The sequence below is a fragment of the Colobus angolensis genome, unplaced genomic scaffold (assembly GCF_000951035.1).
Source record: "Colobus angolensis palliatus isolate OR3802 unplaced genomic scaffold, Cang.pa_1.0 Scaffold8, whole genome shotgun sequence".
Classification (NCBI taxonomy): Eukaryota; Metazoa; Chordata; class Mammalia; order Primates; family Cercopithecidae; genus Colobus; species Colobus angolensis.
In genome coordinates, this window is record NW_012121820.1 from 1,840,273 (window position 1) to 1,861,216 (window position 20,944).

Sequence of the window (20,944 nt, forward strand, 5' to 3'; positions counted from 1 at the left end):
GCACCCATCACCCAGGCAGTATACACTATACCCAATGTGTAGTCTTTTATGCATCACCAGCCCCCCTTTCCCCCAAGTCCCCAAAGTCCATTACATCATTCTTATGCCTTTGCATCCTCATAGCTTAGCTCCCACTTATGAGTGAGAATGTACAATGTTTTGTTTTCCATTCCTGAGTTACTTGACTTAGAATAGTGGTCTCTAACTCCATCCAGATTGCAGTGAATGCCATTATTTTGTTCCTTTTTATAGTTGAGTAGTATTTCATATATACATACCACATTTTCTTTATCCGCTCATTAACTGGGCATGTGGGCTGGTTCCATATTTTTGCAATTGCAAATTCTGCCACTATAAACATGCATGTGCAAGTGTCTTTTTCGTATAATGACTTCTTTTCCTCTGAGTAGATACCCAGTTGTGGGAATGCAGTGGCATGATCTGGGCTCACTGCAACCTCTGCCTCTTGTGTTCAAGTGATTCTCCTGCCTCAGCCTCCTGTGTAGCTGGGACTACAAGTGCACACCACCATATCCAGCTAATTTTTGTATTTTTAGTAGAGATGGAGTTTCACCATGTTGGCCAGGCTAGCCTCAAACTCCTGACCTCAGGTGATCCATCTGCCGCGGCTTCCCAAAGTGCTGGGATTACAGGCGTGAGCCATCATGCCTGACCCAAATGGTAGATGTACTTTTAGTTCTTTAAGGAATATCCACACTGTTTTCCATAGCAGTGGTTCTAGTTTACATTTCCACCAGCAGTGTAAAAACATTCCCTTTTCACGACATCCATGCCAACATCTATTTTTTGATCTTTTAGTTATGGCCATTCTTACAGGAGTAAGGTAGTACCCCATTGTGGTTTGGATTTGCATTTCCCTGATAATTAGTGATGTCGAGCATTTGTTCACATGTTTGTTGGTCATTTGCATATCTTCTTTTGGGAATTGTTTTATCATGTCCTTAGCCCACTTTTTTATGGGATTGTTTTTTTCTTGCTACTTTAAGTTCCTCGTAGATTCTGGACATTAGTCCTTTGTTGGATGTATAGATTTCAAAGATTTTCTCCCACTCTGTGGGTTGTCTGTTTACTCTGGTGATTATTTCTTTTGCTGTGCAGAAGTTTTTTAGTTTGAGTCCCATCTATTTATCTTCATTTTCATTGTGTTTGCTTTTGGGTTCTTGGTCATGAAGTCGTTGCCTAAGCCAGTGTCTAGAAGGGTTTTCCCAGTGTTACCTTCTAGAGTTTTTATGGTTTGGGGTCTTAGATTTAAGTCTTTGATCCATCTTGAGTTGATTTTTCTATAGGGTAAGAGGTGAGGATCCAATTTCATTCTTCTACATGTGGCTAGCCAATTATCCCAGCACCATTTACTGAATAGAGTGTCCTTTCCCCACTTTTTGTTTTTGCTCTGTCAAAGATCAGTTGACTGTCAGTATTTGGCCTTATTTCTGGGTTCTCTATTCTGTTCCATTGGTCTGTACGCCTGTTTTTATACCAATACCATGCTGTTTTGGTGACTATGGCCTTATAGTACAGTTTGAAGTTGGGTAATGTATTGCCTCCAGATTTGGGGGGTTTTTTGTTTGTTTGGTTGGTTGGTTGGTTTTTTTGTTTGTTTGTTTTGCTAATCTTGCTTTGGTGATGCAGGCTTTTTTTTGGTTCCATATAAATTTTAGGGTTTTTTTTTTTTGTTCTGTGAAGAAATATGGTAGTATTTTGATGGGAATTGCATTGAATTTGTAGATTGCTTTTGGCAGTGTGATCATTTTCACAATATTGATTCTACCTGTCCATGAGTGTGCGGTGTGTTTCCATTTGTTTGTGTCATCTATGATTTCTTTCAGCAGTGTTTTGTTTTTTTCCTTGTAGAGGTCTTTCACCTCCTTGGTTACCATCTTAGCCACTTTTAAGTGTACCGTTTAGTGGTATTAAGTACATTCCTTTTTTTATGCTACCATCACCATCATCCATCTCTAGAATTCTTTTCATCTTGCAAAACTGAAACTGTGGAATTAACAATATTTCCCTGTTCTCTCTGCCCCAGTCCCTAGCAGCCACCCTTTCTACTTTCTGTAAATCTGGTAATTCCAGGAACCTCATATAAGTGGAATAATACAGTATTTGTCCTTTTGTGAGTGGCTTATTTCAGTTAGTATACCTTCGAACTTCATCCATGTTAAAGAGTGTGTCAGAACTTTCTTCCTTATTAACGCTGAGTAATATTCCATTGTATGGATGTATCCCATTTCGCTTACCCATTCATTCCTCAATAGACTCCTGTAACTTTTAAATATAGAATGAAATCTGTGGTGGGAAAATAAAATTTCTTTGAGTTAAAAAATAACTATCATGCTCTGATTTGCCTTGCGGATAAGCCACTGAACCAGTCCAGAGCTTTTTGGAGCTATGCCAACACTGGATCCCCTCTGGACACTTCCCTGAAATAAGGGTGAAGGGTGGCTGGTGACCCCACTAGCTCTTGTGAAATCACACTTTCTACCAGCGTCATGTAGACCAAACATCCGCCATTAATCAGAGCTGAGCTGAACAGTGTAGCAGCCCAGAGCCTGTCCCACTGGGACCCTTTGTCCTAACAACTTGCTCGTATCAGAAGGTGGAAGGAACCAGAAGTGGGAATGAAAGGATGTGATATGGGCCTCCCCTCCTCCTGTCTTCTCTCCACCTGGCACTCTCCCACTATAGTGGAGGAACCATTTCATATGCAGTGGTTAATTACCCATAAACAACTTAACCACAAACAATTCCTAAATGTTTGGCCTGAGAAGGAAGCTGCTGATGGAATTAGGAATTTACATTTGACCTGGAAAGTACAAGAGCTGTCAGTAATCTGCAACACCCGGGCAGTTCTTCAAAACTCAGCAGGTCCCAGCATTGTTCAGGATGAACTGCTCTAGCTAGGTTGAAGGCTGTTACTTTCTTTTCAACCACATCTGTCCCTGCTTAGAAAAAAGGACAGAGAGTGTCCTAGGGCTGTCTCTCATTTTTTGACCTTAGGGTCTGAACACAAATAGCTAACAACTCTGTTAATGAAGTGGGCCAAGCTTGTCTACTTAGATGAAGGCCTGGCGCTCCTTTTCCCAGTCTGCCCTGCAGTCTCCTACATCAGCCTTTTGATCGAGGAGATGGGGCTCAGGCAATGGGTGTAGTAGTTCAGTTTTGAGTTCAAACCACTAGTCTGATGAATTAGACTGCTTTTCAGTGCCTGCTTACAAGCGCAGGGTTCAGATCAGACATATCTTCATCCAGTTTAAGAACTAGAAAAGGACCTTAGGGAGCTGCAGAGCTACTTGTTTTCAAACCGTCTTCCACAGGCAGCTGGCTGCACTCCTGCTCCTGGCTTTCATATCTGCCAGGCTTCCAGGAGAGGACATACCTACAGAAAACATTTCCTTATCCACTGTTTCTCAGAACTGTGCGCTGCAACCCATTTATGGGTTAGGATATCAATTCAACGGGTTGTATCAATGAAAAGAGTCGAACTATAAAATATTTGAAGACATTTCTTCTGAGCCAAATATGAGTGACCAATGGTCCATGACACAGCCCTCAGGAGATCCTGAGAACATGTGTCCAAGGTGGTCAGGCCACAACTTGGTTTGATACATTTTAGAGAGGCATAAAACATCACTCAGCACATGTAAGATATACAATGGTTTGGTTCAGGCAAGTGGGACAACCGGAAGGTGGGGGCTTCCAGGTCACAGGCATATTCAAAGATTTTCTGATTGGCAATTGGTTGGGATATTATCAATAGAAAGGACTGTCTGGGTTATGATAAAAGGTGGCGGAGACCAAGGTTTTATCATGCAGCTGAACTCCCCAGGTATCAGGCTTCAGAGAGAATAGATTATAAACATTTCTTATCAGATTTAGAGTCTGTTCTATCAGCAATTCCAAAGGGAGGAGGGTATAATGAGGCATGCCCAGCTCCCCATTGCCAGCATGGCCTGAACTAGTGTTCCAGGTTATCTTTGGAATGCCTGCAGCTGCGAGAAGGGATCCATTCAGATAGTTGGGGGCTTTAGAATTTTATTTTTGTTTTACAGTTGTGACCAATATATTGTTTTCGGTTTTTTCAGGAAATAACTTGGGTTAAAAAATGGGAGAGAGCAATTTGGGGAGGAAAGGACATTGTGGCATGGTCATATTTCAGTGTTATCTATAGGGATGGGTGCATCAGGATGTAAAGCACGTGTTTACAAGTGAGACACAGACAAGAAAGTGAACTGCTCAAGATTACCAACCTGGTTGGTGGTTGAGCTAGGCCTATACCTGCCGTTTCTCTGCCCCAAGCTATGTTGTTGCTGCTGCCAAGCATCTTACTGCTCGTGTGCAGGAAGTGTTACCATCCCAGCAAAGGTTTATCAGAGGAGAAAGGGGTAAAGCGAGATCCTAAGAGACTGCCCTCTGGGGCTGGCTCCAAACCTGAGACTCAGTGCAAAACTATTCCCTCGTCTTTCTAGCTTGTGGGAGTTCAGACTGCAGAGCTGTGGCCTGTCAGAGAGCTGAAAGAGCCTGGTAGTTGAATTCTTGGACTTTGGAGTCAGGCCTGGATTCAAATGTTGACTCCCACACTTCTTGGCTGGGTGACCTTGGAGAAGTAAATTAATCTCAATGAGACTGGGTTTCCTTATCCTTAAAGAGAATGATCATACTCACTTGGTACGTTGTTGTAAGGAATTAGATAATGTATCTAGAGTTCTCAGCCAGCACTGGACACTTGAGCATTTAATAAGATATTTATTACTCATTGGGATATGAGCAAGAAGCTATCTCCCTATGGGTGTAACTATCTGGATAGAATGTGTCTGTCTCAGCACTTTATGGTAGTGTTTTTGTGAAATCCCAACACGTGTGGCCACCTCAAAAGAGCACTCTGAAATTCCCAGATCTCTCCAAGCAGTTAGAAAGCTCAGTTTAAAAAACATGTAAAGAAGTCTGTAAAAACAGACTGGAGCTGAAGGTCCCATGTTAAACTGTTGAGAATCACTATACGAGAAACTTAGGGATCACGGGTCCTCACAACCATCCTGTGCTGTACAGAGCAGAGGTCTGGAGGCGAGCAGAGAGACCCAAGGTGCTCGTGGAGGACTTGTCAGGTAGGAGCTGTGAACATTCGGACCATGTCAAGCAGGGGAGAGGAAACAAGGGAAGCATGTGACAATGAAGTATTCTAAGCCAGGTGGAACCTCGGGGACCCCTCTAGTATACAAGGGGCCACAGATTTCACAAAGAACTTTTTAACAGAATGAATTGTTCAATAATAGGACAAGAGTCTGCACAGGATGTTGCTTCAAGGGTTTCTCCTTGGAGAACGTTAGGGAGGAGCTAGAAGTCCATGGATCTGATGTGGTTAACCATAGACCATGCTCAGGCAGAAGTCTATACACATCTCTGCCACCTCTGATTCACCAGCTGAGCTAGCTTGAAGCCTTGCTGTGTAAAATCAGAGTGACGGTGTGTGTTGTCCACACGCCTACTGGTCTTGCTGTCTCCATGCAAAATGGTCGGTTTTAGAGGGGGAAGCCAGTGGGGAGAGGGTGTTGCTTCTAGGGGCTCACATAGGCTCTATGTAGAATGAGAACAGTTTCTGCCCTCTGTGGTGTCCGTTTCTCCTGGGAATCTTTCTCTTCCATGTCTCATCCTGCACTCAGCATCTAGCCCTGTGCTGCTTCCTGGGAGGGATTGAAAGATGCAAGTCATGGGCCCTGCCCAGCAGGAGCTCACAGCAGGGAAGTGATATGAGATTGAAACAGAACAACATATATATAACCAGATGCAAAGTTGTAGTGCAAGTGCAGAAGGAGCTGCAGCTTCACTGAGGAGGTGAGACTTGAGCTGGGCCTTGAAAGGTGAAGAAACTGTCTGCCAGGGAGCAGCATGATGCCTGAGGCTAGGAGCCACAGTAAGTTACAGAGGGTGTCTCTGGCCGCTCACTGCCCCATTCCTACTGCTTATTCCTCTAGTTGTAGCACGCTGGGAGACCAGGTGTGATTTTGCCTCATCCAGGCAGCGTCATTTTTAGCAGCTAAAAGAATGCATTTTCCCAAAGTCTTTAGACCCATATAGAAAATGGATTCTCCTACTGTTCATTCCACCTTACTGCAAATCAGAGCTGCCAGCAGAGTCAAAATGCCCACAACCCCTGGACTCTTAAGGGGCAGCTGATAGCTGTCTTTTACTGCTATTCTAATTGTTTCAGACTTTTTTCTAGCAGATACTTACAAGTGCATCTGTACCATTTCTTTTTGTAATTACAGGTATTGTGGAAATTGTAGGGAAGGAAGGAATGACGGTATTTCTGGTATCATAGGAACCGTTCTCTAATTCTGTGAATTAAATGTGTGGACTTAGATCCAGAATGCTGCCATATCCTCCTGGCATTTGCCATCTTAGCAGGTTTTGCTAAAGGGTCAAAGAGAGGATTCCCTCCCCAAACTGCTATTTGAAATGTTAACTTTTGGAAAGAAGCATTGTGGTTTTGTGTCACTTTTGTTAGTACTGTATTGAGTTGCAGTCGAATCATCCTCACCATTTAATCTAGAGCCGAATCCTTTTCCTCTCACCACAACCAAGCCATAGCACGTAGGATGGCATTTACTTTGAGGATGAGTGGTGAGAAGGTGGGAAGCTGTTACACCTGTAATATTTTGACTCAGCACCATTGCTTAATCTTCTCCATCCGCCAACCGTGGTAACCATTTGGAGTGACGTCTCGATTAAAATAATAATACTACCTAACTGCTTAATCCAGGAGATTGGTGTGTGTCTACTGTATCTGGGGATAAAGCAAGTGAGGTTTAGTAGATACTATGTGCCCAGTAAGGTGTTAGCTACTGAAGGAAATATATAAGTGTAATGTGTGCTAGCTTCAATGTGGAGTTGAGCAGTTATTTTATTGATCTGACTTTAGGAGACCTTCATGGGACCAGAGGGACCTGAGTTGGGTGCTGGATAAATGGATAAATTGGGAGTTTTCTACAAAAATTCAGCTCTTTGGCTGCTAAAAACTCAACACAGCAAAGTGATTCAGCTTGTCAAGTAACTATACAACTTTGCACAGCTGTTTCCAAAAGAAACTTCAATGGCCTTCTTTGATTGAGGGAATTACAATTTATGCCATCTCCAACATTCCTTGTGAGGAAGCAGCCAAAGTGAGGGAGATGGCAAAGGAAAAGAAAAGATGTCATCCCAGTACTGCAGAAGCCTGTGATGAATTATCCACAGGGCTGCTCCGCAAGAGCCCAAGCAGAGGGCTTTTTAGGCAGAGTTCCTGCATCCAGCCTGCTGATGCCCTGGAAGAGGAATTCTCACCCCCCTTCCCCAAATTAATACATGCCATTTGCCACCAAAATCCACCAAGCCAGAGAGCAGGAATGCAGCATTGCAGGACAGCAGTGGCTGCTGGGTGTTCCCTCAGCCTGCCCTCGGTCTTCCCTATCCCTGTCTATTTTTATCCTCCCTGAGAATTATGGCTCTCTGTGAGTCTGATTTAAAATGAAAATGTATCACTCAATTTGAAATGCTGTGCAGTGGCTAAGAAATATGTCCATTGTTATGCACATAAAGCACTGTGATAAATGCATTGCCCAGGAACAGAGGCTAATCCACCCGTCACCCAGCTCCTGGGTCTCGTGCCTGTGCGGTCATCTGTCTCCCTCTCCAGAGAGTCAGCAGCTTTGTGTCCTGGAGAAATTGTGAAGCAAATACTGCTTACCCCAAAAAGTGTCTGTGTGGCGGGGGGACTACTTGAATGTATGATGTTTATATTAAAAAAAAAAAAAAAAAAAAACTCTGCATGAACTTGAGTTCTCCTTCACACCATCCCACCTTTACTTCATAAAAGTGGTGCTTTCTGAAAAGACTTGCACTTCTTCATCAACTTCCTTCCCCCCAATCCCCTAAAGAGTAAACAGCATAAGATTGGAGAACTAGAGGGAAGCTTTAGAAGTGGCTTGCTTCCTCTCCCTATTTAATCACGGTAGAATTTAAAACCAATGCACAGTTACTTCCCTTGCTATTAAACATCCCACAGAGGAAGAATAATACAGAACTGATTTTGGAATGATATGAGTCATTATCTCAGGATCTCACAGCCTTTGGGTCTGGCTCTTTTGCCTGAGATCTGTCTTCGTTCCTTTGGACTGGAGTCTGACCCGGGAGTTCTCACGCAGGGCTACGCGTCAGTCATGAGGACATGCTCAGCAGCCTCAGAAGCCGGCTGGCCTCAGACCTGTTAAGTCAGAGCCTGAGACTGAGCCCTGGACATCTGCATTTTGACAGGGTTTCCCAGGTGATTTAAAAATGCATCCTGCCTTAAAGTCATTACCCTGGAAGCATGTGTTGGCCCCTGGGTCAACTATAAGCTACTTTGTCACATCCAGGCAGTGTTAGGATGGATAGGGTTTTCCTATTTGTGTCTCAGCTCCAGCTTGGAGCCAGTGGGGGCGGGAATTGTTTCCTTCTCTCTGCAACAAGGTTCTGCAGGCTTCAGTTCTAGGGCCACTAAGGGGGCTGGGCCTGTATTCCCCTAGGAGGCCCAGGACATAGTTGGGGGATAAAGGGAAAGGCAAATATGGAGTGTTTGTGATGGTGTGAGTGCTGGGTGAGCATCTGACAACCTTTGCACTAGGAACCCCTCCATGAGTTTCAGAGCTGAAATAATGAGAAATCATATGTATTACTTTATAAAGGCCACCCACAGACCTCTTATGTTGTCATTATGTTATCTTTTCAAAATTTAGATACAATTTATCTATAAAATTCACCCTTTTAAAGTACACAATTTCAGTTATTTTCATTATATACAGAGTTACACAACCATCACCACTGTCTAATTTCAGAGTGTATTTATCACCCCAAAAGGAAACCCTGTGCCCATTAATAGTCCCCGCTCCCAGCCCTTGGCAAGCACTAACCTGCTTTCTATTTCTAGAGATTTGCCGAGTTCAGATTTTTCATATAATTGGAATCATATAATATGTGTCCTTTCGTGTCTGGCTCTTTTCACTCAGGGATGTTTTCAAGATGTATCCATGCGCAGCATCCATCAGTAGTTTATTCCTTTATATTGCTGAATATTATTTCATTGGATAGACGCAGCACATTTTATATTATCCATTCATCAGTGGATGGATGTTTGGTTGTTTCTACTTTTGGGGAAGAATGCTGCTATGAACACTTGTGTACCTGTTTTTGTGTAGACACGTTTTTTCTCTTGAGGAGGGTATACCTTGGAGTGGAATTGTTGTGTCATATGGTAACACTTGCCTCTTCTGAGGACCTTCCATACTGTTTTCCACAGTGGCTGTACCATTTTGCATTCTTACCAGCAGTATACATGAGGGTTCCCATTTCTATGCATTCTCACCAACATTTGTTCTTGTCTGTCTGTTTTGTTACAGCCTTTCTAGTGGGTGTGAAGAGATACCTTGTGATTTTGATTGGTGTTTTCCTGATGACTAATCATGTTGAGCATCTTTCATGTGCTTAGCCATTTGTACATCTTCTTTAGAGAAATGTCTATTGATCTCCTTTGCCCATTTTTTTTATTGAGTTACTTGTCTTCTTGTTGAGTTATAGGAGTTCTTTATATATTAAGAATATGAGAATCTTATAAGACATATGACTTGCAAATATTTTCTTCCTTTCTGTGAACCATCTTTTCACTTCCTTAATTGTGTTCTTTGAAGCACAAAAGGTTTTAATTTTGAAGAAATCTGTCTATTTCTTTGGTTGTGCATTAGGTGTCGTAGCTAAGAAACCATTGTCTAACACAAGGTCACAAAGACTAACATCTGTGTTTTCTTTCAAGAGTTTTACTGTTTTAGGACTTTGATCCCTTTTGAGTTAATTTATGTATAAGATGTGAAGAACCCAATCTTATTCTTTTGTATGCATTTATCCATTTGTCCCAGGACCATTTGTTGAAAGGATCACATTGACCATTGAGGAAGGCAAGATAGGCAGTGACAACTTAACTTAATGGACAAAGAAATATACCCAAGAAAAGTTAAGTGATCAGATCAAGTCCTCCAGATAGAAAGGGGTGGAACCACCATACCGCATGTCTGCAGGTTAGGGATGCCTGTCCCTGTGAGCCTTTGAGAAGGTGTCCCTCTCTTCTCTGATTTTGGCCTCTTACGTCCCTTTAGAAGTTTTGTCCACCCCCAGTATACTTCCAAGGGAAACTCTTGTATGCAGTATCATCTATTTCTCTGCTGATTTGTTCCTTCAAAAAGGAAAAGAAGCGTTTGTTTCTTGGTGGCATAATAAAGATTATCCATGTCGCAATACCCAGAGAGAGCCTGTTGGTCCTGGTAGGTATGCCTTCACAGCATGGCCAAACAACTCTGCCCCACAAATTGCTGCTGGTTTTCATGTGAGACCTTATAGGGAACAAAGTCCCACTGAAGCTCATAGGTTCCTGTAAGGCTCTTTAATGAGAAGAGAAGCATACTTCTTGCTTTCCACCTCCATGTGACCAGGGATCCTTGAGCTACGTTGCATGATGGTATAGTGGAGTACCTGAAAGGATGGGTTGACCCACCTAATTCTGACCAGAGGAGCCCTGAGGGATTCTTTATCATTTTCTTGGGTTACCCATCAAGACATCTTTAGAGATTCTTTTTGTGGACCGATGTCATAGAAGTTATGTGACTTAGAGCCTTATGCTCTTACTGGAGGGACTCTAGGGTTTGTTTGATCCAGCCAGTCACCTCATGAGGAAACATGCCCAAGGGAGAAGAAGCACAAAGTGCTGTAACTCTGTAGCTCCATGCTGTCTGTCCACATTGGTCTATCGGGGCCCTTGCAAGCAGGCATGTTCTTCTGCAGAATATTTGCACGTGCAGATGGTTAAATCCAGTGTTAGGCTCTATATGGGAGCTTCATTAGCCAAACAACATTCCAAAGCTACTGCGCTTCCTGCACCATTCTCAGCAGCTGTGCTACCACTCCCCACCTTGAGCCTGAGGAGCTCGTTACAAGGAGACATCTTTCCAGACTGGTGGGTTCTACGAATGCCTGCCCTGGTTCCTCCCATATTGGCCTTTGTTACTGTCTCAGATCTCTCCCTCTTCCTACCAGGAAGCAGTCACGGGTCCTGAGCTTCTCCCATACACCCAATTGTGACTCCTTGACCCTGTCAGGGTACTTGCTCCCCAGCAAGCTAGAGGCACTCCAGGTGAAGAAGGCCTTGATTCTGGAGGAAGCATGCCACTGAAGTCCAGAACGCTCAGCCAGGCCCCTGACAAGCAAGTCAGAATCCAGGGAGAGCAGGGCTGAGTAAGAATTACGTTCCTGGAGTCACTAGACTTGGGATGAGGGCTCTTCTCCCACCATTGATGTGGAGTGAAATGGAAGAGCAGCCAAGCCCAGGATTGGGTGATGGGGTTGAAGGACGCCTCCTGGCCAGCGAACCACAGAGCTACACCAAGTGGGAAAGGGAGTCTCCATGGCCACCTGATGAGGGTGGATGTCATGCTGTGGAGGCGATGGAAGTCAAGAAGTTGTCCTGCACTAAAACCATGTTCTGGAGTAAACGTTTTACAAACATTTGGGGGCATTTTTGATGTCTCAGTGAATGGAGTCAGGGATAATGATTCAAAGATGCTGCATGGTGTTAGGACTGTCCCACACCCAAGGGTGCTGCCCCAAAGCCAGTAGCACCCACTGTGAGAAACACTGGTAGCGAGAAAAGGTTTAACATGTTGAATGGTCAGGAGAATACCCGTTTTTAAAACTGTAATTGGCAACCGAGTGTAAACACACCATGACAATAGGGGCTGTAAAGGTTAAACATGGATCAGAGAGAGACTTGAAGGAGGTGCAAGTCTTGCAGAGAAATTGCCCTTGCACGAACATACCCACAACATGAGGTGGAATGCTCTCTGTCCCGCAGTGGACTTGGGAATAGCTAAAATGCTGTGAGAGGGGGAGATTCTGTCACGGCAGCCTCAAGAAACCCTGGACAGCCCGTGGTCTTCATGAGTGGGCTGTTACAGCTTTAGGTGATTGCAATGAATGCCCACCCAGAGGTCCCCACCAAATCAGAGAGCCCCTTTAAAAAGTTCTATTTTTGGAAAAAGAATCACAATTTCTCTTGAGCTTTACTTTGAAGATTTTCCTCTTAAAGGTGAGGGAGCCTTTCTTGTGAGAGTTTTATCTCTGAGGGTTTTCTCACAGAAATCCACAGAAAGGAGAATTCACATTTGATGCTGGGTCCTTCAGGGAGCGACGCATTTACAGCCCTTATGCCCAGACCCCGTAGTGGGTGCTGACCTCTCTTGGTCCTTCCTGAGGGTGTCCCCACCCTCACGGCCACGAAGCAATGGTGCTGCTTCTCAGGGGACGGTTTCCCTTCGCACAAGAGCTGGCATCTCCTCTCCCCTCAGCCTGTCTGCACACCCTGTCTGTGGTACAGCTGTGTGTGAAGGACACCTTTGTAAGAAAAGGGGAAGGGAGTGGCTTATGCAGGAAACAAGAGAATTATGGTCTTTGGAAGCTTTGGAGCTCTCCATACGCCCCATCTCTTGAACTCCCTGGCTACAAAAGCCCTGTGGGTGCTTTTATGACGTGGGTGATGTTCTCTCCACTGTACAGGTAGGGGAGGGGAGGCAACCAGGCTGGGACTGGCCCCAGTCACACTGCTGGCCAGTGTCAGAGCCAGGCTTCTGTCCTTCTGTTCTCCAGGTTCATCCTGTACTGGCCTTGATGTCTTTGCAGCCACAGCTCCTCACTCTAGTAATTTCCTTGAGTTATGAATCTGTCAGCAGTAAGAGGTTTTCAAATTAGAAGCATTTAAGGTTTTTAGCCCAGCTAAATGATGCTTTAATTATTTCCCCAGTGAAATTGCAAACTCTTAAGGAGAACTAAAACAAGTGTGTACGCAAATAACCATGGTGCATAATGTGGGCAGTGCCCTCAGAAAGACACGCGGAAGGAAAGGGCAGGGCAGCTTTACAAGGGGAGCCCACACCTGAGCGGGTGGGTCAGCAAAGCCGAAAGAGTCAAAGATGGATGGCGAGCATAGGGACCAAGGGGACTCCGACTCTGTGAGGCCCTTTTTCATATGGTTTCTTCCACCTGATTCTTACCCAAATCCATCTTGCCCCAAGAGAAGTGTCTATATTTAAAACTTGGGGGCCGACACAGGAAGAGCCTGGAAGAAATTCAGTGATGCTGGCGTGTAGTAAAAGAAAATATACATCTCATGGACAGCTTGTTGGCTCTGGCAATCTCTCAGACTTCCAGCATTAAGTTGTTCAAGTATGGGTCAGGGCTTAGGAGTGTTCTGGATACTTACTGTACATGATAAAATAATTGAAACAGCATATAACTAGGCAAATAACCTTAAACTTTTCCCTTTTTAAAGCCGCCTGTTAGAGATAATCAGCGACTCAGTGGGTTTGGTTCACAGTCTTTCCACTACTAAAGGGGCAGGAAATAGTTTCTGCTCGGTGAGGAAAGGGCAAAGGGCAGAGCAACCCTTTCCCAGGCCATAAAACAGAGACCTCGGTGCTCTAAGTGCCCTGTGCCCTTCCTTCTGAAGGGAATCCACATGGACCAGTAGCCTGATGAGCAAGGCCTTGTAAAGACTCATGAGCTCTGAGCAGAATATGGGCTCTTGTTCCCTTGTGCCACTACGTGCGTGACAGACGGGATCAATTAAAGAGGGAACGGGCATAGGGACAAAGTAGATTAGTGGTTGCCAGGATCTGTGAAGAGGGGAGAATAGGGCAGAATAGGGTGTAATGGTTGCACAACTTTGCAAATATACTAACAATTATTGTACACTCTAAAGGGGTATATTTTACAGTATGTGAGTTATAGCTCAAACTTAATTTTTTAATGGTAAAGAGCCATTTTACATAGAGAAAAAGGAAAAGGGAGAGATGTCATTTTGTTGTTTGCTCGTATACTCACCCCTTCTCTGAGGCCCATGGCTGTGTTAGATATCTTCCACCAGACCAAGAAAAGTGTTTGCAAAGGAGCGATGAGGAGGGGAAAGGCAAGGAGCTCAGCCTCCATTTTCCTTCTCATCCCAGGCTGCTGGGAGGGACAGGGCCTCTTAGGAACCCAAGGGCCGCAATGCTGGAAGATCTGGAACTCTAAGAGAACTTGTTCCAGAGCACGGTGTGCCCCTACTGCCCACCATGCTGCAGCTGAATCCAAAGCTGTATGTGATACTCCACAGTACTTGTTTTTCTTTTTCCCTTTTTTTTTTTTTTTTTTTTTTTTTTGAGACAGTCTCTGTCACCCAGGCTGGAGTGCAATGGCATGATCTCAGCTCACTGCAGCCTCCACCTTCTGGGTTCAAGTGATTCTCCTGCCTCAGCCTCCTGAGTAGCTGGGACTACAGGCATCCACCACCATGCCCAGCTAATTTTTGTACTTTTAGTAGAGACAGGGTTTCACCATATTGGCCAGGCTGGTCTCGAACTCCTGACCTCAAGTGATCCACCCACCTCAGCCTCCCAAAGTGCTGGGATTACAGGTGTGAGCCACCGTGCCTGGCCAAACTTTCATCTTGTTTCTTTGGACATTTTTAAAGGGCCCTCTTAAAAGGCAGATGTGCTCTAGGAGAAGGGATACAAGCCACTTACTCTCATTTTAATATCTCAAAATGAGTGAGTTTACCCGAGTTTGAGACGGGAGAGTTCCCTGGCCCCCCCGTCACAGGGTGTGCTATGGGGGTGTGGCTCTCTCTTTGCTGCTGTAAGCTCAAACCCCTTATGGAATGGGGAGCAGGCATAAGGACAGGTGCAGGAACTGGTACAAGCCCTTTTGGGCTCTAGCCCCACAGCAGCATCTAAGGGTGGGAGCCTGCGACTCCTGAAGCCCCAGTGTCACAGTGCTCTTTTAGCTCTGCCGTCAGTGGATGGCTTAAGTGTTAACCAGCTCAGTGCCCGCTTGGTAGCCGGGCCCTTGTCCAGGGTCCTGGAAGAATCGGGTCACACATGGACTTGAATGATGGTTCCTGGGGGGTGGTTATTGAGTGGTGGAGGTGGCTCTTAGCGGGATGGATGGGGAGCTGGAAGCAGGGGATAGAGTGGGAAGATGATGATCTCCTGGAGTTTGGCCATGCAGTGGCCGAACTCCTCTCCCACAACCCCCAGGTGAACTCCTCTCAGTGCTCAGATGCTCTTTCTCTTCTCTCTTTCTCTCGTGCTGTTCTGCCGTTCATCTGCTTGTCTCTTTGTCTCCTTGTCTGCCTTTAGAGCCTGGGGTTTGGAGTTTATATAGGTACAGGATAGGGGGTGTGGTGGGCCAAAAGGCAACTTTTTGGTCACAAAAACAGGAATGCACATCCTCATTTAGGGCCACAGGTATCCAGGCTTGAGGATGGGACCTTTGCCAGGGAACTGTCCTCTTCTATCCAGTATTTCCCTGTCTCCTGTCCATGTCAGGTAGTTGGGCCGTCACGTAAATTACTTCCACGTGGGGGGTATGGACAGCACATGCCTCGGAAGATGAGAGTGGGTGCTGCCTGTACACCTCAGCTGAGGACACAGACAAAGTGGAGATAGGTTGGGACGTACAGTGAAAATTCAAAGTCTCCTTAGGGTGGAGATTGTGCTGAGTCACTACATGACTGTATGTGGAAGTTGTTGAATACCTCCCAAAAATTGAGAGAAGAATCAGTTTCAGGAGAATGAGTATATATATGAATTGAGACCACCTTATTGAGAAAGGGACAGACCCTACCTGGGAATAGCAGATTTGCTTATCGGAAAGACTGCATTTATTTAAGTGGAGATCATTTCACAGACCGAAGGGAAAACTTAGGCTTTCTTTTTTTTTTTTTTTTTTTTTTGAGATGTAGCTGGGACTACAGGCGCCCACCACCTCGCCTGGCTAGTTTTTTTTTTTGTATTTTTTAGTAGAGATGGAGTTTCACCGTGTAGGCCAGGATGGGCTCGATCTGACCTCGTGATCCGCCCGTCTCAACCTCCCAAAGTGCTGGGATTACAGGCTTGAGCCACTGCGCCCGGCCTAGGCTTTCTTAAAGATTCCCCTCCCACACAGACCAAAACACTCGCCTACATAGGTAGGGGTGTTGTAAATGCTCTTAATTATGTGAATTGCTGGACATTTTCTTTTCAGTGGGCCTGAATTACTCTAATAATCAGAAGAAAAAAATCACAAGCAAAATCTACTTTGGGGAGAAAAATAGTTCCTTCTATACTGATTAAAACATAAACCATGTTATCTCTTCAGGGGTTAGGTTACGGCCACTTGTTATTTGTTAATGTACATATTTCTGCATTTAAACAACTTTTTTTTTTTTTTTTTTTTTTTGAGACAGAGTCTCGCTCTGTCTCCCGGGCTGGAGTGCAGTGGCCAGATCTCAGCTCACTGCAAGCTCCGCCTCCCGGGTTTAGGCCATTCTCCTGCCTCAGCCTCCGGAGTAGCTGGGACTACAGGCGCCCGCCACCTCGCCCGGCTAGTTTTTTGTATTTTTTAGTAGAGACGGGGTTTCACCGGGTTAGCCAGGATGGTCTCGATCTCCTGACCTCGTGATCCGCCCGTCTCGGCCTCCCAAAGTGCTAGGATTACAGGCTTGAGCCACCGCGCCCGGCCTTTAAACAACTTTTTACAATGAGCAGTATTCTATAAGAAAACCAACATTTGAAAATAAAGCTGTGCTCCAGGTAAGGCTCCTGCTTCTGAGGAGTGGAGCACTGCATGCTTGGGCAGTATATTAGACTGCTCTCATGCTGCTAATAAAGACACTATCGAGACTGGGTAATTTATAAAAGGAGCTTTAATGGACTCACAGTTCCACGTGGCTGGGGAGGACTCACAATCATGGCGGAAGACGAAGAGCAAAGGAACATCTTACATGGCGGCCGGCGAGAAAATGAGAACCAAGCGAAATGGGAAACCGTTTGTAAAACCATCAGATCTCATGAGACTTATTCACTACCATAAGAACAGTGAACAGTATGGGGGAACCACCCCCATGATTCAGTTATCTCCCACTGGGTACCTCCCTCAACACGTGAGAATTACAGGAGGTACAATTCATGATGAGATTTGGGTGGTGACACAGCCAAACCATATCAGGCAGAAACCTCCTGTTTAGTCCTCTAAGAAGTACTTTCAAAGCTCACCTTTTTTCCAGCCCTCCACACTGAAATTCTTGGAGGGCCCTGGGGAGGACAAAACTCCCCTGGGACTGTTCTTTGCTGCTCTGAAGAATGACTTTGCACCACAGTGTTGACCCCATGGGGCACTGTTTGAGGTCACTCATGGCTTTTGTGTGGCCAAGAGGCAGGACATGTCATCTGATGCCCCTTTGCTTTCCCTCCAGGTGGGCCTACCATGACTTTTTCAACCGGTATCGGGTGCTGGTCAAGAAGAGAGAGCTCGCCAACACAGACAAAAAGGCTATCTGCAGGTCTGTCCTGGAGAACCTCATCAAGGTGAGCCACACAGCCCGGCTCCAGGAGAGGCCTGATCAGGGCCCCTAAAGATTGAGGGGGTGGCGTTGTTGTCTACATTTTTTTGGTCTTCATGCTTCTTATTGAATCTATTTCTAGGATACTAATCCATTTTCCTACATCAGTGACTAGGAGAAAAAAAAAAAAAGACAACCCGGTCACCTACCTAGAGCACTTCCCAACCTTTTTCTTTTTTTTTAGTACTCTAAGTTCTAGGGTACATGTGCACAACATGCAGGGTTGTTACATATGTATACATGTACCATGTTGGTGTGCTGCACCCATTAACTGGTCATTTACATTAGGTCTATCTCCTAATGCTATCCCTCCTGCTTCCCCTGACCCCATGACACAGCTCAGCAGGCATAGAAAATGGAATTCTGTGGCAGTGCTCCCCTCAAGGACACCAGCTACCGGGAGTCTGTCCCTTGCAGACCCCTGACCCGGCGACGGGTGAATAAACTACACTGACACACAGATATTCCCTTCTGCCAGTCCGGCTAAGGGTCTGAGCCACTTACAGGCTCCCTGCTGTGTCCTGTAAACAGTTGCAACTCGGCCCTGATCAGCTAGTCAGACTCACATTTATGCAGTAAGATTAATTAAAAGCTTGAGTCAACACCATTAGAAAGTAGTTGACATTGTGGACTTCCCGAATAAAAAAGCCATTATGCACCCATGGTACATCAAAGGTTATTCTTAAGATTATATGAGTAAACAAGCTAGCTAGGTAAACTACTCTGCCTTTCTTTATTACTATTTTAATTTGTTTAAAGATAAAGGGATCAGGCCACCTTCAGCCAGATCTGTTACCGAAGTTATGCAAACTTCTAATCCTTCCAAGAAGATATTTCTGTAACTATCTCTAATATTTTGCCCACCAGCCTGACTGAATCCCAACAATTCTTTATACAGCTCGCTTGAGTTTATGATGAGGCTGCTCCTGACTGCAAATTGCTGGCCCAAATCTCTGGCTTCTCCAGTTCTCAGGGGCTACATAGCATGGCCCATCTGGTATACCTGTGTAAGGGCTCTGATGCAGAGCCCAGGCCTAGCCCTGAAGCCAGCAGAGGAGAAGGTAGCTGCTGCATCTAGCTGTTTGCACCACCAGCCTCAGGCCCTCCCCCAGATACTTGTTTTAAGTAAGGCAATAGATGTTATGTTTCAATTGAAACAATTTGAATTCACACCTGACAGCGGAGACTGGAGAACTATAGAAGCAGAGCTGTTGGGGCCTTTTGTGAGGGGCAAATCCTTAAACATTTCCATGGTGCCAGACATTTCAGGGATTACAGCAGAGTATGATCATTAATGGCTCAATAAAGGTTAAATTATATCAAAAATCACTTGAACAAGGTAATAAAAATTACCTCAGAAGTTTTATTTTTTCAAGTTTTCTGTTAGGAAAATCTGTTCATCTGGAGTAGCTCATTGCCAGATGATTCAGATCTAAGATCATGTTTCATTTTGTAAATGTGTTGCAGCCACCTTCTGAGCATCATCTTAGCTGCTCAAGTCTAGCTATAGACAGTGCAGAATATTATAGTAAATGTAGGCATAGCTTTAAAGTTTCCTTTTTAAAAAGAGAGCCTAAATACTAACCGCCCTTGCCATGCCATCTTTTTTTTTTTTTTAACAGGGTGAGGGGGTAACAGGCTGGTTAATCAAGGGCTGTAGTTAGTTAGACTCTGGTCGTTTGAGGTTTTTGCTGTGGTCTACCTTTCAGTGTCCACATTTTTACATCTTTTTATGGACAAGAAAAATCTCTGTTAAAGGTCAGCTAATTTCAGGGCCTGTGAGCGGCCCACTCTGCCACGTGGCTGCCTTCTCATTTGTCTGGGGTCATAGTTTCCCTCCTCTGTTCCTTCCCTGGATTTCTCCAGGATTACCACCAAGACCTCTGATTCCCAGCCAGGGAACTCTACAGGGGACCCAGATCAGACTGGCTGAGTCGGCCCTCACACTGGGCTCCCCTCCAGTTAACGGGACCATATGCCACTGCCTGGGGTTGCTGCTGTGATGTGCTCAGGACACTGGGCCTTTCCTGGCACAGTTGCCTCTTCTCTCCACTGATGGGGAGCCTACCCACTTCTCAGTGCTCAGCTTCAGTGCAGCTTCTCCCTCCTTCTTCCCCTGGTGTAGCATGTGGCACTTCATGTCACTCTTAGAGCCCATAGCATGCTGACCATGTTCCAGATGTGTGTGTCCTTTTTCATAGAGGACAGTGTCTTTACGTTGACGCCACCTCCTTAGTTATGAGCACTGAGCCTAATACACAGGGGGAACCCACCTAATATTTATGGAATGAATGAAAGAGGAAGAGGCTTGCCTAAAGAAAAATTATATGAATACATGCTGCTTCCTCTGCCTGCAATGCTTTTTCCCCCTCTTTCGCCTGCCTGACAAAGTGGTATTTGCCTTCCAAACTGAGCTCTGAAATACTTCCTAGCCTCCCAGATGTTAGCTACTCCATCTTCTATGGGCCAGCAGCACTCACCTCCTCCCTCCCTGTATTGCATTCATCCCCTTATATTGTAATTGAGGACTTGTCATTTCCCCAGACTGTGAACACATAAATGACAAGGGTCCTGTTGTGGCTGTGTTCCTAGCACAATTCCTGGTTGTCACAGGAATACGTGAGTTTATGCAGCTGGCTGCATGGGAACCAGCCAAGAGCTGCTCATGACTAGAAACCTGCTGGTAATGGCTCATCATATGAGGAATATACAGAAGTCAGCCTCATTTTACAGATGAGGAAACTGAGGCACAGGAAGCTGATATAAATTGCCCAAGGTTGCATAGGTGTACGGATTCTAACTCCCCCTGTCTAAACTACATTGCCCTCTGATCCAGTCTGATTGAGTAATGTCACTGAGCGTAGTTATCCTTCCTGGAGACTGAAGAGAGACTCTAGTGCTAAAGACTTCCTTGGGACCTTCTGTTTCCTCCTTTTTATTTTTCTCCTTTTCTTGGGCCACATCCGGACACCCATACTTCTCATGCTGAGTGACCTGGGACTCATATCAAGAAACTAAGACTCGACAGAGCCTCATGTTAACTTAGAGGGGCACATGCCAGTTCCCCACCCTGTCCCAAGCAAGTGCTAAGTATGTTTTAGAACAAAACGATGAGGAAAGAAGTGGGGACAAAGGTGGCCTGCCGCACAGGCACCAGGCACTTAAAGACCACCTTCCTGGAGGGGCAGCCTGGGACTGGGGGCTGCTTCATTAGGCTGTCAGTGAGGTTTTAATAAATTGTTGTGGTTGTTTAGGGGAGAAAAGTGGATTCTAGTGGCCTCTCCTCTGCAAGGATTTTAGGAATAGCCCCTATCATTCTTAACCTGAATTTGTTTGTTCTTCAACTCCACAGATACATACCGAATTATTTGTACTCTAATCCAGAGGGGTTAGTGTGAGGGCTATAAAAAGAGTGCATTATATGGACCCTGCCCTCCAGAATTAATAATAGTCTAA

General features: G+C 45.1%; 1 protein-coding gene across 1 annotated transcript in view; it reads left to right on the top strand.

Moving 5' to 3' along the window:
- The window catches only part of MYO5B (myosin VB), a 316,975-nt gene that overhangs the window by 199,466 nt on the left and 96,565 nt on the right, over positions 1–20,944 (top strand). The window contains exon 18 of the mRNA XM_011929181.1: positions 17,342–17,453. Coding sequence (XP_011784571.1) covers positions 17,342–17,453 — 112 coding nt within the window. The remainder of the gene's footprint in view (positions 1–17,341; positions 17,454–20,944) is intronic.